The sequence below is a fragment of the Myxocyprinus asiaticus genome, chromosome 34 (genome assembly GCF_019703515.2).
Source record: "Myxocyprinus asiaticus isolate MX2 ecotype Aquarium Trade chromosome 34, UBuf_Myxa_2, whole genome shotgun sequence".
In the NCBI taxonomy this organism is placed as follows: Eukaryota; Metazoa; Chordata; class Actinopteri; order Cypriniformes; family Catostomidae; genus Myxocyprinus; species Myxocyprinus asiaticus.
The window spans coordinates 9085704-9108164 of record NC_059377.1 but is presented as its reverse complement, the minus strand read 5'-3'; the positions used below and the strand labels follow the sequence as shown (position 1 = coordinate 9108164).

The 22461-nt window shown below is 36.5% G+C and overlaps 1 protein-coding gene across 3 annotated transcripts in view; it reads right to left on the bottom strand.

Annotated features, from left to right (window-relative positions):
* LOC127424835 (RNA polymerase II subunit A C-terminal domain phosphatase-like) overlaps positions 1-22461 on the bottom strand; it is a 167302-nt gene that overhangs the window by 118101 nt on the left and 26740 nt on the right. For all 3 annotated transcript variants that reach the window (XM_051670295.1, XM_051670294.1, XM_051670293.1), the window contains exon 8: positions 18961-19875. In XM_051670295.1, the coding sequence (XP_051526255.1) occupies positions 18961-19875 (915 nt within the window). The remainder of the gene's footprint in view (positions 1-18960; positions 19876-22461) is intronic.

Below are 22461 nucleotides of genomic sequence, written 5' to 3'. Positions count from 1 at the left end.
GTGAAGTTAATTCAACTTCATGTGTCTGACCGTTCAGCTAAACCAGGTTTGTGACAGGACAATGTGCTTCCAGAGTGCCTTTAAACTATAACACTTTTTTCAGTCTAAAATTAGCTTTATTAATCAGCATGTTTTGAGCCTTTCACAAACAGATTATTTTTGTGAAAATTAATCAAAGATTATCTCTCGCATAAATGGCAAGGAAAAACAACCCAAACTGTATTTAAAAATATTCAAACACAAATACTGGACTGTTGTCATTCAGCTTCAAAATGAACAGCTGAGTTTATCTTTAATATTTATAGCAAAGTGCTCTCGATTGATGAACTCACTGAAATATTTTAATCTTTTGGTAGAAGATGCCCCAAACCCCTTTACTTTGGCTTTGTCTCTGGAGCCCCAATGTCCTAATCCTTGCCCAGTTTTAAAGAGACTGTTTTGACTTTAGTTTTTTTTGTTTTTTTACTATTACTGCCAACTTGGAAATTTACAATTAGGCCTACTATTTCAAAACAATTTGCATTATTTATGTCATTTCATAGCTATACTGACTACTAACACCATGTAAGTTATTGTCCGGAACTTTTCTGGGAAGGAAATCTAGAGACTGGACCACTTGGAACTTTAATTGAATACCGCTGGTGTACACTGTAGAGGTTTGATGAGTGACATAAAGGACTGGAACAACCACTAAAAGCCTCTAAATGTCATTTTCACCTGCTTACAGACTAGGGCTGCCCCCTGATAGTTGACTAAACGTTAGTCGATGAGAAGAGTCTTGGTCGACCAAGTTTTGATTGGTCAGTTGGTCGCAGAAAAAAACACCAGTATTAGCACTGGTTGGACAATAGGTGGTACTATGGGGTAATTTTCATTAAGCAGGGTTAGGGTTAAGCCTACACAATAAAGCAAGACACCTTGATTTCAAACTTTGAATTTTTTATTTATTTTTACTAAAAGTTCAAATGAAACTGGATAAAAAAAATAAGTGCATTTAAAATGTGTTGTTCAACTATTTGAAAGATGTTTTTACAACAGTTGTGAACATCTCTCTGGCAAAGAACCTACTTCATCTGTGCATTCTCTACCGGTCGGTTATTTCATTGTCCGGGAAAATACATCATGTGTGTGAATAAATTCGTTTTGTTCCCTCCTTCACGATATATATATATATATACACACACACATATATGTATTGCAATATCCAATTACATCGGCAAACCCAGGGCTGAGGGATCGGTGAATATTCTTGCTTTAGTGATTTTGCATTGAAAATTAAATTAATTGATTTAAAAAACGAAAAACTTAAATCAAATACATTTCTAAATTCAAATTGCACTCCAAACGAAACGAAACAGCAACTAAATAAAAAATAAAGTGATAAAAGAATTATATATATATATATATATATATATATATATTTTAGAGGCCAACCAATATGGGATTTTTGAGACCGATACTTAGATGGGGAAAATTCACCGATTACCGATATGGTGGCCGATATAGTTAATTTTTGAGCTGGAATGAAAACAGACCTTTTCTATGTGGACTGTGCACCGATTCTGCACCGATATGACTACGCAAAGGTACTCTGAAGGCTGCTTTCTTAAATATTTTTATCAAAGAACATTTGACATTATTATTATTATTATTATACATTGTCAACAAAAAACACTGAGAAAATAAAGAATAAATAAAAATACAATAAATAACTAAAACATCAGTACTGTATGTTCAGTATCAGTCAATCGCTGATCATTTAAATAAAGACTAAATAAAATAAAATAAAAATCAGTACTGTATGTTTAGTCTCAGTCAAATGTTGACCATTAAAATAAAGAATAAATAAAAATAAAATAAATAGCTAAATAAACATCAGGGGCCGGTTGCACCAGCTATACGTACGTTACAACTTAGCCTAGTTGTGGCATAAATGAGCACTAAGTCACAATTTACGCTCTACTAAATATTTGAGCATTGCACCATTACATTTATGTAGGACGTAAACCTATGTATAAACTAAATATATATTGCAGCCTCCGACCAAGAGCAACTGATGGGATAAAAAAGCAGACTCATTTAATGACATCGAGCTCATGTTTTGCATGACAGGCTTCAATCCTTTCGACATATATGAGGTTGGCATTTACACTCATTTACATTTACGAGAGAGAAAAAAAAAAAAAAGAAAAAAAAACATACTTTTAAGCGGCTCTTCAGCATGAAACCGTTCTAACGGGGCAGTTTTTAGGGTGCGTCACCCGGTGTCAAGTTTCAACACATTCAAAATATATATATAAAGGATATTAAAACGAATAAATGTCTATTTTTCCAGCCTGTTGTATTAGTATGTATCACCCCTCATTTATTTTAGATACAGTTCCTATATATTATTATTTGCACAGGGCAAATATACTATTTATTAAATCTACTTTTATTACATATCCTATTTTAATGTCTGGAAAACCAGACTTTTAAATATTACATTTTATAAATGCAACGACTGGAATTGTTCGGTTGAAGGGGGTACCAAACTGTGAATCCTGAACAAAACAGTTTGATGAATACATGTTTACTCATTAGCTTCCACTCAGCTCACAACAATGAAAGTAGCTACGTGATTAGCTAGTTAGCTATAAGCTCGTCATCATGGAGAGTAAAAGATGGACTTTATTTACTTTCCAGCATTGTGTCTCACCAACTAGGCAACAGCGAAGTGTGAAATCAACACTCAACAGACACAATCCACCACCGCAGCGTTGTCTGCCGAGCTGCAAAAAGATGCTCTGATGTTTACCTTTCAATCTGCTACGTTACTGACTGCACTGACAAACTATAGCTGGCTAACAGCAAACAGATGTGATAAACATGAGTGACATGGTTGTCAGGGACAGGGTTAACGTTATATTAGTTATATAAAATGATGGAGTAATTTTTTATTAACTTTTCAGTATGTATTTCACAAACTAGTTAGCAATTTAACGAGAAGAGATTGCTCAAATCCACACGGTTTAACTCCGCCCTGTCTGCAGAACCACATCAGTTCAGAGTCAGCTCTGTAAACAATGGAGTCGGAGCACGCTCTGCTGGAGAAACTATGCTATGACACCAATTCTAAAGCATTGTTTTCTGCATTATATGTTCCAAAATAAAGTTTTCATATCGCCGCATATCGGTAAAATATACGCCGATACCGATATATCGGTGAAAGGCTAATATCGTCCAATAATATCAGCCGACATATATATATATATATATATATATTAACCACCTTTCCATTTAACGTCAGGCAAGTGTCCGTCTAAACATGCAGGCGGAAAATTACTTACGCAAATGAAGACGTAAAAACAATTATAAATGTAAAAATAATAATTGTAATTATGATAATCATCACGGTTTGAGGTGAATGTGTTTTTGTATTATTTTATGTTTTAATCACAGATGTATAGGTTGCAGAGTTGTGGTCACAATAAACTGCTCTGTGGAAATAAAGTGAACTGAACTCAAAACATCTCCTGAGCTGAGATGTCTGAGGTCATTTGCAGCACTCATAGTTGTTCTTGCCAAAAAAAAATAATAAAAAAAATCAGAAGACTGAAACAAAGAAAGAGTGAGAACCTGTTACACGCGCGTGTTCCACGAGACTACACGCCTCCGTATCAGTGCATCATACATGCGCATAGACGGCTTTTCTGTCATATGTTCTTAATAATAAAGTGTTTCTTCAAGCTTGTGTATGTGTGTAATATTAATTTGCTAATAATAACAGCCTAATAATAATAATAATTTAATACATGGGAAAATGCGCCAAGTATCGTCTTGACATTGTCCAAGGCATTAGCTATTGACGATCACTCTGACCATCGTCGATCCCCGAGATTATCGTCTGTCGGCACAACCCTAATGTGCATTTCTGTCTATAAATTAACAAAATGTTCAGACAGTCTCCTTGCTGGTTTTTCCGACACATTCAGAATCATTACCGCTTTTGCCGGTGTCACTGTGGCTCGCTTCGTGCATGCGCTTGTAAAATATATATATTTTAAAGGCTCATTATTACGGTTTAGTATTTCTCTGTAATGTAGAACAGTGTTAGCAATGTTACTTGTAACATTCTTTCTCAGCCCTGGAACTCAAACCATTTTCTGATGCCCCCCAATATAAATTATTTAAGTAATTAAATTAATATCATAAACGTGCGACTAGTCGACTAATGGCTTAAATTAACGCCTATTAGTCGACTAGGAAAATCTTTGGTCAGGGGCAGCCCTATTACTGACACAACCTTACAGAATGCTGTGCGTGATTAGCCAATGCAAACACCAAACTTCTGCATTTTTGTATAAATTCAAATATTAAAAGGTTTAAACATTTTATAAATAGCCAAAAGTTTTAAATTGCTTCAATAAAACTATTTTAAAAAAGTACCTTGGTTTCTCAAGGAAAAAAAAAACTTCTGATCTCTCAAACACACTCCTGGAGAAGAACAAAGGAACGAACATTCACCCACATCTGTGGAAGGGTCATGACCCATTAAATGGATACAGTTTGTATGGCGACAAATTCACTTCTTGAGCACTTCAACGGTGTTCCCTCTTTTACTATACACAAATGTGCCATTTATTTTATGCCGTTTATTAGATTCAAATGCAAATGATATAAACACACTTTTGCCTATAGGCCACAGACCATGAGGACCCACTGTTTGCCTACCAGCCATTCAGAGGTGTGTGTAATCCTTTGATAAAACTGGCAGCAGTATCTCTCCAGCAGAACACCAGTGGATTTCTCCTGATGGGTTGTGACTCGTGACCCAAAAATTAGATCTGTTCGTATACAGTTGCAGACAGCAGGGAAGAAACAACGCAGAAGGCTTATATTAAACTGTTTAATAAGCCATATTAGGCAGATTCCAACATGGACAGTTTGCATGACATGCAATCACCGTTTTATCTTTATCTATATATTAGCCTTTCACAGATATATCGGTATTGGCGTGTATGTTTTTCGATATGCGCAGATATGAAAACTTTTTTTTTTCAGAACATATAATGCAGAAAACAATGCTTGGGGTGATTTAGAATTGGTGTCAAAACGTAGTTTGTCCAGCAGAGCACGCTCCGACTCCATTATTTGCAGAGCTGAGCTGACGGTGGTTCTGCAGACGGTGCAGTGTTAAGCGGTGTGGAGTTAAGCGGTGTCTTCACAGTAAGTTGCTAACTAGTTTGTAAAATACATATTGGAAAGTTAATAAACAAAGACCCCATAATTTTCCCTTTTCAATATAACTAATATAACGTTAACCCTGTCCCTAACAACCATGTCACTCATGTTTATCACATCTGTTTGCTGTTAGCCAGCTATAGTTTGTCAGTGCAGTCAGTAACGTAACAGATTGAAATGTTAGCATCAGAGCATCTTTTTGCAGTTCAGTAGACAATGGTGCAGTGGTGGATTGTATCTGTTGAGTGTTGATTTCACGCTACGTTGTTACCTAGTTAGTGAGACACAATGCTGGAAAGTAAATAAACAACGTCCGTCATTTACTCTCTTAGCTAACTAGCTAACCACGTAGCTACTTTCATTGTTGTAAGATGAGTGGAAGCTAATGAGTAAACATGTATTCACCAAACTGTTTTGTTCAGGATTCACAGTTTGGTACCCCCTTCAACTGAACAATTCCAGTTGTTGCATTTATAAAATGTAATGTTTAAAAGTCTGGTTTTCCACCACTGAAAGTTTCCCCTGAACTTGTAAAGCAGAATACTGTGTAACACCGCTGCCGCTGTTTATCTCTTGATTGGCAGGTGTAAATGCTTCTTGTTTTACAACCTGTCCCTAATTGACTGGCAGTATTCAAATAGTCAGCATTTGACTGAAACTAAACTGTACTACTGATGTTTATTTAGCTATAATTTTAATTTATTCTTTATTTAAATGGTCAGCAACTGACTGGTACTGAACATACAGTACTGATGTTTATTTAACTATTTATTGTATTTTTATTTATTCTTTATTTTCTCTGTGTTCATTTCTAGAATTTGTTGACAATGTATAATAATAATGTCAAATGTTCTTTGATAAAAATATTTGTTTAAGAAAGCAGCCTTCTGAGTACCTTTGCATAGTCATATCGGTGCAAAATCGGTGAAAAATCCACATAGAAAAGGTCTGTTTTCATTCCAGCTCAAAAATTAACTATATCGGCCACCATATCGGTAATCGGTGAATTTTCCCCCTCTAAAATCGGTATCGGTCGGGCTCTACTTGAAATGTCAGGTTTTGGGCTCATGACTCCAGTTCATTGAACTTATTTATCTTAAAAATCCATAGACTTTAGATTTTAAGTGTTACTAACCCAAACGTTTCAGTACAAAATTAAGGCTATGGGAAATACCCACAATGCTTTGTGCTTGAATTATTTAATTATGTTTTGTTGGTCAAAGGGAATTTATGGGTGCATTTACATAGTTGTAATTAAGAATTTATAGAGGTTTTAGCTCTTTTGTAGTATTATTTATGCTGTTTTGTTGCAAATAGTTGTTTCGTGTGATGTCACCATTAGGGTGATCAGTGTCCCATTTTGTCAAGTTGGAACCCGTTAACTCAATTTCTCTTTGTGTATGTGCCGTTGAAGTGCAGGTATATATGCATTTCTTTGGATAATAAAGCTTATTTAATGACTGACCTAGAATTAGTTATGATCTTTATTTAAGCTAGGCCTGAACGATTAACCGAAATAAAATCGAAATCGCGATATGACCCAGTGCTATTTTGGAACCGCAAGGGCTGTGATTTAATTAAATAAATAAATAGTCACAATGTGCACAGCTGTTTTGTCTGTAGTGTGTAGTGCTTTCTTATATACATGTAAACGGGATCATTGTATTACACATGAGGTTTCAGAGTGGTTCTGTGCTCCATACACACAAACTATATCTATCTGGTGCCCTGAGTGACAGATGCGCTCTGAGTTCAGTTAGGTGTGCTATCGTGATCTGAGCGTATTATTTAAAGCGCCTCAGATTTACTTTAATTGCACATTTTGTGTAATTTCACATACCTCTATGTTTGACCACTACAATTTACTATACACATTTAAAACAATCCCATGAGAGCAGGTTTTTGTTGACAGCAAGGCAGATGAGAGCATTTCACTGCATTAAAAAGCTGTTGTCAACTAAATTTCAAACAACATAAACTTCCGTCCCCTCAGTTTTCAAAATAAAAGCTTCCTCCGAAATAAAGGCTTGAAGGTTTACCGGAACTGCATAGTAAGTTAAGAAATTATTAAAGAAATAAATTACTATTAAATAATAACAATAAATTATGATAGCAATAATGATAATTATTTTACAATAATATATTTAAATAATGTCTTAAGATTATTACTATTACAATAATATAAAATTCAAGTTGACTGGGTTTCAAAAAAATCATTATGAAAGGTGACTGTGATGAATCAAACCAATTGTACATACAGTGCATACTGAATAATACATTTACTTAGAACACACATGAAGTGCTTTTTTCCTTGAAGTTGCACCAGAGACTATTTAGCAGAGATGGGCCACTTCTATTAAAATGAATGGGAGAAATTAGAACGCCCAACTGCAGTCAACGGTCAACGGATGTAGATAGGAAGTCCCGCCTTACAGGTAAAAGAGCCAATCACCTTTTAGATACAGACATCACCTGTCAATCAACTTGAGAACGCGCATACGCATTAGCTATAAAAGTTGGGAAAAATTTTGTTTTTTTTGCGTAATCTGGAGGTAAAGAAGCACCATTTATGATACCAGTGTTGTCAGATTTTAGTGCTGATTTGAAATATGTTCTTTGATCGTAATCTTGACCAACCGTTTGAGAATTTGTTCTTTCTCTATTCAAGTAGATAGAAGCTGCACTGGCATGGCTGGAAATAGCCTCCCGAGAGCGTTCCAAACATGGCGACAGTGGACTGACTTGCTAGAAAGACTTTGGTTGCACTCACGCGCTGGTGCAGATCCAGTGCGAGCCTCAATCTCCTGACAGTTTAAACGGCCTGGATCGCCTGCTTGGATTGTCATCATGATATGTGAATCAGAGGAACTTTTGATCTTGATACTGAAGTTTTGATTCTGACTGATAGAATACACGCTTCAGAGGAAGATATTAGATGAGCGCTTGACAGGAAGAAAACGTTGGATTTTCATGAGGTTCGTGAATTACATCTGTTTAAACAAGATATCTGCATATTTGCAAATGGTACATAACAGAAGTTTTATTTATATTTGCATTTTATCATTCGAAAAGTGACAGGGAACTGTTGAGGAGAAACTGTTAGAATACATGCTTTACAGGAAGATAAATGAGTGTTCCACAGGATGCTGAAGTTGTGTGAAGTTGGGTTATTACATCTGTTTAAACGAGATATGCGCATTATTTGCAGACAGTATATGATATTAGTTTTATTGATATTTGCCTTTTTATCATTAGACAAGACAGTTAAAAGTTACAGGGAACTGTTGAGGAAGGAGAGGGAGAATGAAACAGGCGAGCACCAGGCAAGCTCAAACGCATCTGCTGCAGCTCTGATATGCAGACCGTTTAAATGACACTGTGTTGCACACCGGTCTATTATTGAAGTAATACGATGGCACGTTACAACAAAACGAACTGTGACTGCTCGTTTACATGTCACAGTCGCTTCATATGCAAGCAGCCGATTCTCGGCACCCTCAAGAAACAAATCAAAAAAACAAAAAAATTGGGAAAATTTAGCGGCCAATGCAGATAATGAAAAAAGTCAGAATATTGGCCGATTTATCGGCTTTGGTGATATAACAGTCAACCACTACATAGAACTCTCTACTGAAGCTTTTTTCCCTTCATTTAACGTTTTTCTAAACATTTGAGAATAAGTTCTTTGCAACAATATAACACTGTGTTGTTTGGCTGATCTTTATATGTTAAGGAAATAAAGTTTATTTAAAAATCAGGTGACTATAACATTAAAATAAAATTTAAATTTTGGTAATATTTAAGGTAAAAATTTGAATTTAGTTTCTCAGCCCAGTTGACAGCCAGAGTGCTGACAGCTTCATTTACTTCTAAAAAGCAATTACAGTGCCACAACGAATCTGTGATGTTACCATGCGTGTTGAAGCGATAATCATTTTACTATGGCCGTCTTTTATGTTGTTGAACTTTTATGTTGCAGAGCGTGGAGATTTAGTTCGTCTCTCCTCATCACCCAGTGTGTACTGCACTACTCTGAACAGATTATGCACCAATCAGTGGAGTCAAATACAGCTCTTGAATAATTACCAATCAACCTCTCGAAGAGAACTGCACATCAAATTTACAAAGGGATCCAAATAACGGTCACAACCTCAAACAAAGCAGTTGCTTAAGTGTTTAACAATGACAGCTTAAACCACAGAAATGACTGAGCCTTATTTAACAAATCAGCAGACAAACCTGTCAAGATATCTAGAAGCAAACGCGTCTCTTTTCACATACAGTATTCACATCCAAGGCCTCATCAATTATCCATTTACGGAATATAGATTTTATTCCCAGCTGTGGTTGCATATAACAGGCTGACATCATAAACTGTGTTAAAAAAAAAAAAAAAAAAAAAAAGACTCTTAGGTTTAAATCTGGTTTTATTTAAGAAGGGCTCTAAGACAGAATAAGAGGGAGTCCAATCGATAAAATCCATCTACATGACATGAACTATTGTGCTTTTCTAAACTATTTTGAAAGACAGCCATTAGCTTTTAGCTTTACTCCCGCCGGACTAATTCTCCAAACAAAAAAATAACAACAACAAAAAAATCAGTGCTAGGGAGGGTAGAGTCACATGGGGCAACCTCCTCATGGTCGCTATAATGTGGTTCGTTCTAAGTGGGGCGCGTGGTGAGTTGAGCGTGGTTGCCGCGGTGGATGGCGTGAAGCCTTCACACACGCTATGTCTCCGTGGCAACACGCTCAACAAGCCACGTGATAAGATGTGTGGGTTGACAGTCTCAGACGCGGAGGCAACTGGGATTCGTCATCCGCCACCCGGACTGAGGCGAATCACTACGTGACCACGAGGACTTAAAAGCACATTGGGAATTGGGCATTCCAAATTGGAAGAAAAAGGGGAAAAATCCGCCCCCCCAAAAAAGTAGTCTGGCTTTCTTTTAAAGGTTCAAAAATATTATTTTTTTTCACTTTTTACAAGTAAAGAAAGTAATAGTGCTTTTTGACATGTTTAGCATCTTGCAATCTATTTTACTCAGCATAACACCGTGTATACATTGGAAACAACCGACAATCGCATTAAATACAAAGTTAAAGCTTTTGTGTAAAATGTATTATATAATGTAAATATAATGTTAAATAGTAGTTTAATTTTCAGCCATTAATATCAAACATCAGCCATTTTTAAAAAAACATATCATCGACCACTGCTCAGAACGTTTACTAATACTAGACCAATCAGCTGTTAGCTTGATGCTAGACTTCAGCAATGGTAAAATGAAAATAAATAAAAACCTAGTTAATTAAAAAAGAAAAATCCATAGACTGAAAAAGCAAAATCATTTTAAACAATGTTGCTACAACTGTGTATAAACATAGTTTGAAAGTAAAGACGATTTGAAAAAAGGCCAGAGAACAGAAACATCATGAATGTATAACAAATAAAATAGATTTTAATGAATAATAAATACAATTCAGAGCAAATATTTGTGTAATATTCAAAATTATATTCGTAAATAACATTTTATTTCAGTCTGGAGAAAATAAAGCGGCTAGATTAGAAAAACCACACTTACATTGTAGAGTTCCTTTGATTGTACGATTCCACCATGTTACGATTGCATGACAAATTTCACAAATATAGGGATGCTCCGATCGATCAGCCACTGATTGATATTGCCCGATATTCACATCCTATGTAGGGATGAACCGATCCGATAACTGGATCGGTATCGACTCAGATACTGAAGCTTTTAGATGGATCGGGTATCGGTCCGACGAGCCCGATCCAAATCCGATACTGTGTGTTAGTCGTGTTCGTTACTGTCAAGCTAAAAAAATTACATAAAAGAACCATTAAAACACAATTAAAGTAGTTCATATGACTCGTGCATTTTATTCAAAGCCACTTGAAGACGTGCAATAGCTCTGTGAATCACAAAAGGCTGTGTTTAATAAGTAAATATATAAAATGCATGCGCAGCTCCAGCGCGTAAGTGAATGGCGCTGCTCTGTTTACACACACACTCGTGGCTATTTTAAGTCTTCACGCAGTGCGCAATATTTGAGCACTACTCACGAACAACATCTCAAATGTAGATGCTCAAAAGTTCGGTTCACTTACAATATGCTTTTAGAATGGCACCGGAGGTGCATTTTTACCAGAATTTGAATAAAAAGTGAATTAAACTACTGTGAACTTGCCTACAAACAGAGGCTGTGTCTCGTTTCGAAGGCTGTATGCTAGGTAGGACGTGTTTTTTGAAGGCTGCAGTATACCGAGCGTCCTCCTTTAAACAAGCCTCGTTTAAGCGAGACGGCCTTCATAGGACAAATGGAAACAGAACTTTGACAGCACGCCACTTTTAAACAAGTGGGAGCGCTTAGAGTGAGACGGTAACAAAGTCCCTTTAGAAGGGAATGTATGAGGTAAATTTTAGGTGAGTTATAATGATGTAGAGAGAAAAGAAAATAGATTTTACAGTTGTACTTTTAGTCTAATACTTCATTTTAATTATATATTAATATAATTATTCATATTATAAACTCTACACCCATCTACTAAGGTACCTCAACTTGGGAATTAACATTACTTGCGTTTGAACATCATATTTACAGGCAAATTGGCGTCATTTTTTTTTTAGACATTTCCGTTGAAGCAAAGAATTGTGGGTTGTGAGTGCCCAAAAAGGATACACCTCATACATCCTCCGAATTTCCATGAAAGGTCGCATTAGAAGGCTGCATTCGAAGTGTCCTACTCGCGTTTCTGAAACGAGACAGCCTCGATGACGTATGCAGCCGACAAATGCGACCTCCAGAGGACGCAGCCTTCCAAACGAGACACAGCCAGACACATACAGGACTTATTGGAGAGTTCAGAATGTCAAAATAAAAGCATGAGGGTTTAAAAAGTGCACGATTTAAATATATTACTGTTGTATTTCAAATTAAAATTAAGTCAATAATATTAATAACAAATTATTATTATTATTATTATTGTCATCATTAGTATTTGTTTACAATTTATAACAATATTTAAGTTGAATGGGTTCCAAAAAAATAACTGTGTGAATGAAAAGTGGACTGATGTCTTACAACTAAATTGAACAAAAAAGACCTTTAAAGTCCAGATACAAGTTGAAACATTTTTGGAAAAAAGAAGAAAAAAGGCAAAAACTCTGGTTTCTTTTCTACTGAAGACTTGAAGACTAGGATTACTGTTAATTTTGCTGCTACATTATCCAATATACTAGTTAAAGGAATAGTTCACCCTAAAATGAATATTTGCTGATAATTTACTCACCCTCAGGCCATCTAAGATGTATCCAAGTTTCTTTCTTCATCAAAACAGAATTTAAGATTTTTAGGATTTCATTTCAGGCCTTCTCCTCTAAACAATGCAAGTGAATGTCCTCCATTTTTTGACGGTCCAAAATGCATATTTAGGGTGCATCAAAATAACCCACACGACAAATTGTTTACAAGAGAAACTTGTGCTCTTCACAAACCAAAAGAGTCCAAAACAATTTCAAAACAATATAAAATAAAAAATAATTTCAAAATAATAATAATAAAAAAAAAACTTTGTAAACAATGACGCGCTTCTTGACTCCTCCTCCACGTGACGCGTGACCTTAACAACGAGCTTACGTCATCCCTCTCATGAGCGCGCGTAACAGAGATGTATGGATGCGAACATTTGTAGTTAAAAAGTATACAAGTATTGTTTTGTTTCTAAAAATAATCAATCATTTGCGTTCAGAAGAACTTTATTTGTTGACTGGAGTTGTGTGGATTATTTTGATGCACCCTAAATATGCATTTTGGACCGTAAAAAATGGAGGACATTCACTTACTGAGGTTTCTGGTATCGGAATCGGAAGAGAAAAAGTGGTATCGGTGCATCCCTAGTCCTATGACTCAATCGGTGATTGGTAATTTGGCCGATCGCATACACGATCACTCATGTCGCAAAAGACACACAGCTCCTTTAAGACTTGAACAGCACTGTCATGTGGGGAATACTGGCATAGTGTTGTAAGACAACAAACTTGATTTAGCAGTTAAGAACAATGCAGTGGGAGAGGTATGGTGAATATGAAAAGTTTGTGTACTGTATTGTTAATGTGGCGTTTCACACACGACAAGGCAAAGGGAAAACAGTGCGAGCTTATTATCTTCTCAGTCTCCGGCGGGCATAGGCATCTCAGTAATAACGAGAATTACAAGATGTGGTGTAATTCAAACATATTAAATATCTCTCTATTACACAACATTAACAATACAGCACCTGTAGAGTCCAGAAAAATGCGCTCTTTCTCTGCTTTCCTTTCATCTCTTGCCCTCATGAGAGAGTGTGTGTTCCCCTCATTAAAGTTTAAGCAGCAACAAGTGAAAAATGTACTATTAATACAATCATCCAACTAAATGAAAAGACAGGGAAAGAATTTATAAATATAATAATTCTTTATAATATGGTATCTTAATATTGTATAATGTATGCAAAAATAAAAATAGAAATAAAATGAGAAATAATAACAATTATATGTAGGCCTGTTGCGATTATTAAATAACTGTTTGAGCGCGGTAATTTGATGTAACTGCGGTTATATGAGACAACCGCGATTATTTGGCATACAAATTCCAATCACATTTTAAGTCCCAAATAAGGGAATTTTAAGCAAATATGCTGTATAAATGCCATGAACGGCGTGTTTGTGTGTTTTTCAGTTGAACTCCAAGTGCAAGCGTCACTGTGGAGATCAATCAGTTCCTGTCCTGAAGAGCACGTTAAGAGCTCTGATGCGCGTGCTGTCAACAGAGGCTCGCGCCAAACTCCCGCGAAAATATAAACTTACAAGTATAAACTTTGATAGTGAATGCAAAGCGCTCCGGTTTCACTTTAAACAATTGTGTAATGGCAAATGTTCCTGGTTCATACACGCAGTGAAAGAGGACACGCATGCTGCATTTCTGTGGAGTGGTAAAATGATGAAACGAAATCTCAAAGGTTTTGCTTCATGACAAATAAGGGCTCGTGGGTTTAATCATAGCATTAAAATAACGTGTGAAAGAGAAGAAATTGAAAGTGTTTTACTACTGCATAATATAATAAAATATTATATAACTATAATAAAATATATATAAAAAGTATTTTTATTTAAAACATTATAAATGAAATGAGTTCAAAAAACAATTGCAAATGTAAAATTGACCCAAACTAAAGTTGACCAAAATGAGATACATATTTTAAGTATTTAGAAATATTTTTATATTTAAAACATTATTTTTCATGTCATTCATAAGTTTGTAAAACCTTAAAAGGAAATCATAGCTTTTTTATTTTTATTTATATTTTATTTTGTTATTTATATATTTGAAATTAAATATATAAAATGTACTTCTTAAGGTGTGTGAAGCACACATGCTGAAAAAAAAAGCAAGCATGCCTTAAAAAAATATGACAATTTATATGACAATTACACATGAAAGCCCTTAACAAGACAATTAATCGTCATAATCATAATTATTTGTTTGACAATTAATCGTCAGCCACATTACATAATCGTGGCAGCCCTAATTATATGACATAATGACAACAATATTGAGGATATTTTGTAAGCCTATACTTGATTTCAAGTCTTTTTTTTCTTTTTTTTTTTTTTAAAGCTTTTTTAATAAGCCTTTTAAACTGTTTTTGTCACCAAAATCTAGGCAAAGTGATATTACTGGGAAGAGAAAAATTATATTAATAGTGACAGTGTGATCCTGATAAAAGGTGAAATGATCGGTATCAGGATCGGTATCAGCCGATCAGGTGACAAGAAGATCAGTGATTGGTATCGGCCGTAAAATTCCTGATTGGAGCATCCCTATTAATAAACAAAAATGTCATGTATTAATGCTGCTGGTATAAATTAAGACCACTCTATCGGTTACTTTAATAAATGAACAAGAAAGACCTAAACCAACGGGTGTTTCTTCAACTTCTGGCAATTTCAGGCAATGTCCTATCAGTTGGTTTTCATTACAACTAACAGATTATCAGTAGCTTTTTTCTTTGTTATATGAAGGTAACATTAAAACTGACTTAGAAACTTTTTACCAGGTCTTTATTTACTTTTGGTTCTTTTCAAAAGCCTTGCATGCAGAAGCCTTTTCATGAAGAAAATCAATTATTAGAAATTAGTCACTATGTCTGATTTTGAGGCAATTGACGGCAAAACCCTGGAAGAATAGTATAGAATCTTAAAACGCTGACCTACTGTCTTGACACACTCCCACATCATTTTTCAAAAATGTGTTTAACTGTCTGGAAAAAGATCTGTTAGAAATTGTCAATGCCTCACTCCTTTCAGGCACATATCCAAAGTCTCTGAAAAATTACCCCTTATAAAAAACAGCAATCTGGATAACTCTATATTAAACAAATACAGACCAATCTCAAATCTTCCTTTCAAAAGGCAAGATCACTGAAAAGGTTATTTTCAATCAACTGAACAAATTCTTAAACTCGAATGGCTACTTGGACAATTTCCAGCCTGGTTTCCAACTGCATCTCAGACCAAGACGACGCTCATAAAGATGCTTAATAATATTCTGCTAAATACTGATTCAGGCAAAATACCAGTGCTGGTATTACTAGATCTCAGTGCTGCCTTTGGCACTATTGACCACAACATTCATTGGAAAACTGGGTAGGGCTCTCTGGGACGGTCCTCAGATGGTTCAGGTCATATCTAAAAGGGAGGGGTTACTATGTGAACATAGGCAACTATGAATCTGAGTGGACATCCATGATGTGTGGAGTCCCATAAGGCTCAATTCTTGCACCACTATTGTTCAACCTGTATATGCTCTCACTAGGCCAAATTAAGAAAAAGAACCAAATTACGCACCATAGCTATGCAGACAACACCCAGATTCACCTCGCCCTATCGCCAAATGACTACAGCCCCATAGACTCTCTGTGCCAGTCCACTGATGAAATTAACAGTTGGATGTGCTGAAACTTCCTTTAGTTAAACAACGACAAGACGGAGGTCTTTGTATTTGTCAACAAATTACGAATGTGAACACATACCTTGAAAAAACCACCCTAAACCATTTCGCCCTTAATACGTTTTTTTTTTTTCAAAAGTTAGTGCACTTGTTTAACAAGTCGACAAAGTGTCAGTGCAGAGCATTCTTGAGATGAAAAATGAAATAAGTGATGTTTAAAAAAATTTTTTTTTTTAAATCAAGCAGGATTTTTTTAAAAAAATAATAATTTTAATTAAGCAAAAAGTGTGAAAGTATAACTTATTTGTGTGTATTTAGGACACATAATGTTAGTTATGAAACAGGCCTTAGCAAGACAAAGGAAGTGGTCATTTGATTTTAAAAACAATAAAAATGTCATTTCCAGCACAGAATTGACTAATAAAAACAATACAGTATTTGAGATGTGCTGGAAATTACACTGTGTGAGAACTGTCATGACTTTCAGAAACAAATTACAAAAATGACATACATTTCCTATGGTGCAAATACATCCAAGATATTGTTTGTAGACAAATAAAAAAAAAAACAAGACTTTAATGAGACTTTACTTTCTAGAAGTCCACAGTGCTTTAAGTGCCTGAAGTTGTAAAAACATCCGAGCATGAAATTGCTGTGTGCACCTATAGACTAAAAACATTTTTTAACTATATAACTGCATGAGCTAACAGCACTGGTGAGAAATAATGGAGTAGTATTACACAATCTACTTCTTAAAAAGTATTACTTGCACATTTTTGTAAGCCACCAGGGCCTTAAATTGTAATCATTCCCGCAAGTTCCACATTCTCTTTTAGCTGCAAATTAGTAAACCAATCCATTCAGATGAATAAAATCAAATCAATAATCTAGTTTTCGCTTCAAACTGTAATTCCAGAAGCTGCACAAGTAAATCAGCTCTATTGTTTCCTTCTCTCCCTCTCTCTTTCATGTGTAGCTGTCAGCAGCACATTGAGCACTTGTTTAGTATGAGCATGTGGAAGGAAGCACTCTGACACAGTTACTGAACTTAAGATGCTAAAGATTTATAAACATTTCTAAACCTGTTAATTTGACATGCAAATGGCGTTATACCGCATCTCAATAAGAGAGCGATGCGATCTCTTCTGTTTATAGGCCATCAACAAAGATTGCAAGCGTGTGACATTGAGTGATCTATTTTGCCACCTTTCACATCATGCTGCTCCATTATTGGTCATAATGAAGCACATTTGACAAGAAAGGCAGAAATAGCAAAAATTCTTTGTATAAATCAGCTGCATGGGGAAGAGAGATGCTTAAACACCTGTTACATCATCTCTGATCTCTCTAGAGTTCCACTTCCATCTGACCTATACAGGGGTTTTTTCTGTCTTGTAATTCATTCAGTTTTAATAAGTATGTAATAAAATACATACTGTAATAATAATATACACTGCCTGGAAATTTTTTTTTTTTAAATAATTTGCCAAATGGATTTAAATAAGCAGATACTTTAAGAGCCTATGATTGGATCATTATTGCAGTGAATAATATGTTTCAGCTGGCAACAATTCCTTTAACCCTAAATGATGCAGTGTGTATCTCATTTCTTAAACAACCATGTGTTTCGGAAGGGGCAAATTATTGGCCTGCATCGATCAATGAAAACAACTAAGGAGATTGCTGAAATCACTGGAATTGGGTTAAGAACTGTCCAACGCATTATTAAAACCTGGAAGATAGTGGTGAACCTTCAGCTTTGTGGAAGAAATGTGGTCGTAAAAAAATCTTGAATGATCATGATCAGATATCACTAAAACGCTTGAAGTCACATTGTAAAAAATGGACAGTAGAACTCATGGCTATGTTTAATAGTGAAAGTAAGAGCATTTCCACATGCACAATATGATGAGAACTTACAGGATTGGGACTAAACAGCTGTGTGGCCATAAGAAAGCCACTTGTTAGTGAGGCTAATCAGAAAAAATGACTTCAATTTACTAGGGAGCATAAAGATTGGTCTGTGGAGCAATGGGAAAAGGTCATGTGGTCTGAAGAGTCCAGATCTACCCTATTCCAAAGCAATGGGCACATCAGGGTAAGAAGAGAAGCGCATGAAGCGATGCACCTGTCATGCATAGTGCCCACTGTACAAGCCTCTGGAGGCAGTGTTATGATCTGGGGTTGCTTCAATTGGTCAGGTCTAGACTCAGTAACATTATGCTGCAATAAAATGAAGTCAGCTGACTACCTGAATGTACTGAATGACCAGGTTATCCCTCTTCCATGGAGGAGTGAAATTCATAACCGATAAAATGAATTTTGTACAGACATTTTCTTTTTTTTGGGAGTGAACCATACTTTTAACTACCTGTTTAAGTGTTTATTAAAGGTATATGCCAAGAGCAACAATAAAAATCTCTTGTTAGCTCATGACTGCATCACGTCTTGCTGGGAAACAAGAGACTGAAGAGAAGGGCCATAATGTAGGCTGTAACATATACATTTAATCAGAATAAAAATACAAGCAAGAATTGAGAAAAGTAGCCTCCCGTGAGATTTAGGTGAGACTGTTGTAAAATTTTTGGATGCTTTGTTACGAGTTTTATTCCCCCACATGAGCTGTGTGAGGGGGAATCCCCCCCCTTCTTAAATAGTGACATGGGAGGAGATTTCTATAACACATGGACAACAGCATAACATGGTAAGTAATGCACAACTCACCTGCACGTGCAGCAATAAGGTGGGTGGTGCAGTCGGGGTCTTTGGCATTGAGTACCAGGGTCTTGCCAAGTTTGGCACCCAGCGCCTTGCCGTGGTACCACTCTCGCGTGCGCTCCATTGGGTAGTTGGTGGGATAGAGGCCACTGAAGAGGATCGTGGTGCCCGCCAGTGTACGTCCCTTTAGTTCGGGGACAATTTTCCGGATGTCGGGACTCTCCAAGCGCTCTTTCTTCAGGAAGGCCTCGTAGCGCGAGTAGTACTCACTGTGGACACGAACCAAAACCTCCTCCAGGTAAATAAGGTGGTCGTCCTGATCCATGTCCTCCTCTTCCTCCTCATCCTCCATGCTGTGATCTAAAGACTCCTCCCCCATTGTGACACCTGACTGCTCACTGTTTTGAGATTCCGTTTCTGCTTCTTTCTTATCGGAACAGCCGTTGCCCAAATTAACAAGACCTTCCGGATCCATGTCTGGAATATTGTCCCCCTCTGTCCTCAGTTGTCCAGCTTCCCTATCATCCTCTGTTTTTGTTTGTTTGGATTTCTCAGTGTCTACCAACCGTCCTTCTCCATCGCTGTCCGATAATCCCACTTTACCCTCATCGTTGTCACTGTCGCTCGAAAGGTAAAAGTCCAGGTCATTGGCAGTGCCATCCGTAGTAGCGTTTACATCAGCCTCACCTGAGTTGCCCTCCCCCTCCGCTTTCACATTACACTTGTCATCATTGGGCCGTTCCCCTGTGGGGTGAGTCCTCTCATTGGTTGATGCTCCCTGAGTGGTGGTGGCAGAGGGGGATGACTCCTCATGCCCAGTTTTTCTGTCTTTGCTGGATTTCCTGAGGCCGTTTCTCTGTTCCTCCTGCCCGGATGTCCCAGACGATTCCATGTTCTCTGCAGGTCGGCCTGCTGGATTACCTACAGCATGGTAACAGAAATAATGCTCCAGTACAACTCATATGGCAAGAAAATGTTTCAGCTGACTGAATCATAGGTTTTGACTAGGGCTGTCAATAAATGTTTTTTAACCTAATTAATTATGTGATGTGCCAATTAATTGATTGAATTAATCACAACTAACCGCAGAGCAATATTTGCTAAATAAATAAAGATAATTTAATATATATGAATTAAAATAATTATTAATAATCAATCATTTAAATACATTACATAACTGTGTCAGACGAGTAAAGTATTGATTAGACAATACAAAAAGTGCCTTTAGAAGTCAATATATTGTTTGTTTATTTCCGTATCACTGAACAGAAGTCTATTATTGGCATACTCTAGACAGTTATCTGTTTTCAGTTCAGTTAGTAAATCTCTCTCAGGACACGTTTTGTCCAACGATTTAAAATGTTTGTATATGTAGGATGTACACATGCTCTTGAAGCATTGTGTTTCAGCATCCAGTGCCATAAATGCTGTGTTTTAAGATGCTTGTTTCAAGTGAAATATAGTTTGAAACTTTGAAAAAAACACCTTGAGATCCCTGCATTTTATTATGCTATACCCAGTTGTCTTTGAACACAAAATCGCATCATCTATAACCTGCTTCTTAGTAAATGTTGCACTACTTGCTTGCTCGAATTGGTTTGACCAGGCACTTTGCCAGTACAGCCAACTTTTTCATATGTCTATGCCTCAGTCCCAAGCTGAGGCTGCGCTGACTGCCCCTTGCTGACTGCGGAACGCAAATATAGCAAGGCTTATCACGGAATTTATGTACAGGGGGCATGATTGTGTCATTTTTTTAATGCATTATTTTTCGCCCAAAACGAATGCGTTAAATCGACAGCCCTAGTTTCGACATCAGTAATGTGCCTAACTTGACAATTTCATCTACACTGTGATTGACAAATTGTTTTTACCAAAATAGCATTTACTGACTCCCTATTTATGCAGAGACTATAGACTATTTCTGGCCACTTCTTTGATGATCACACTTATTGATGTACTTATGAGAGGTCAGCCATAAACATCCTTTAAATTTCAAGAAAAAGGGTCCAACTGAAACCATGTTCACCCTCTTAACTGAAATTGATCCATTTATATGGAGACAGAAATCCCTTACTCTTTCTTTTAAAAATGTTTCCTGTATTCAGCCTTAAAGGGTTCACTTCAAACGGCTCTGCCCAACAACTCTTCATTAAACAATTTTTAGCCTCTTTTTATTTTTATTCCAGTGTCTTTGCTGACTTGGTTTAGTAGATCCCGCTGCTGGTTGGCATGTTGACCTCTGCCTGCTAGTGCATTTCCAGGTGCAGTGCTGTCCTTCCCTCTGGTAAGCAGATTATTTCTGAGAGGTCATTCACATGCTCCTTTATTAAAACACCACCATCACTTCTTATTAAACTCTCACTGCTGGAGAACGCACACAACTACTTTCTTCCAGAAAAAGTTGAGCAATTTACAAAGGAAATCTGATCTCCTCTTTCAGTAATGCTAAGGATATAAGTCATAATAAGTGTCTGTGATACCAACGATCCAGGAAATACTCCACAGAACTCTCATTAAGAGACTGAATGATGCACTCAATGGATTTGTTCCAACACTTAATGAGGAAGGAATAGCTCACCCAAAAATCTGTCATTATTTTCCATATACTAATGTCACTACTAACCTGTCTGACTTACTTTCTTCTGTGGAACACAAAAAGTCCTTAAAAGTCTTCACAGGATTTATTTGCCATGATGTAAGTAAATAGTCTGTCAAGCTCGACAAGAATAAATAAAAACACCCAAAAAAAAACACCAAAAAAAAAAAACACCGTAAAAGTAATCAAAACAACTAATTCACTATATTATGTCTTCTGAAGCAATGAAGTTTGATGTAATCAAGTAGCCACCATACTTGGTTTCAGTGCTTTATTCATGATTTGATTTGAGAGTGAAAAATGACTTGAATTTCTTTCTGTTCATTGCGCACTCAAATCGCGCTTTTAAAAGCTGAAGTTCTTTTAAGTTGACACAGCGTCTTAAGGCCGAAACATACTTTACGGAAGTACGTGAATGCAGATGAGAATGCTTGGCCACCACACTGCCAACGCGCAGTCCAGTTAAACATGCTTAACGTGCATTCTTGCGTTACCGTGGGGGGAACAAACCTCAGTACTCAAAGGGACGATAGACTTATGTTCAAATGTCTATGCTATTAAACTGGATGTGTCATCATTCAGGTAAGTTGCTATAAATATACTGACTTTAACTTACTTGCTCAGCAATATTTTCTTCAAACTGTTGCTCTGCCATGACAGTAGTTGAGTTGAAAGAGAAAACTTACCATAGAAGCGGATAGTTCACACTAATCTCACTATAGCGCCCCTTGTGGCAACATTGAGATTGCAATGCATACTTGCGTTGGGTTAAGAATTGCGGTCTGAAACATTCCAGAACGAAACGATGCGTGAAATTGAGCTTGCATTGCAAGATGCATCTGCGCTCATGTGAAATCGAGCTTGCACTGCAAGATGCATCTGCGCTCACGTACTTGCATAGAGTATGT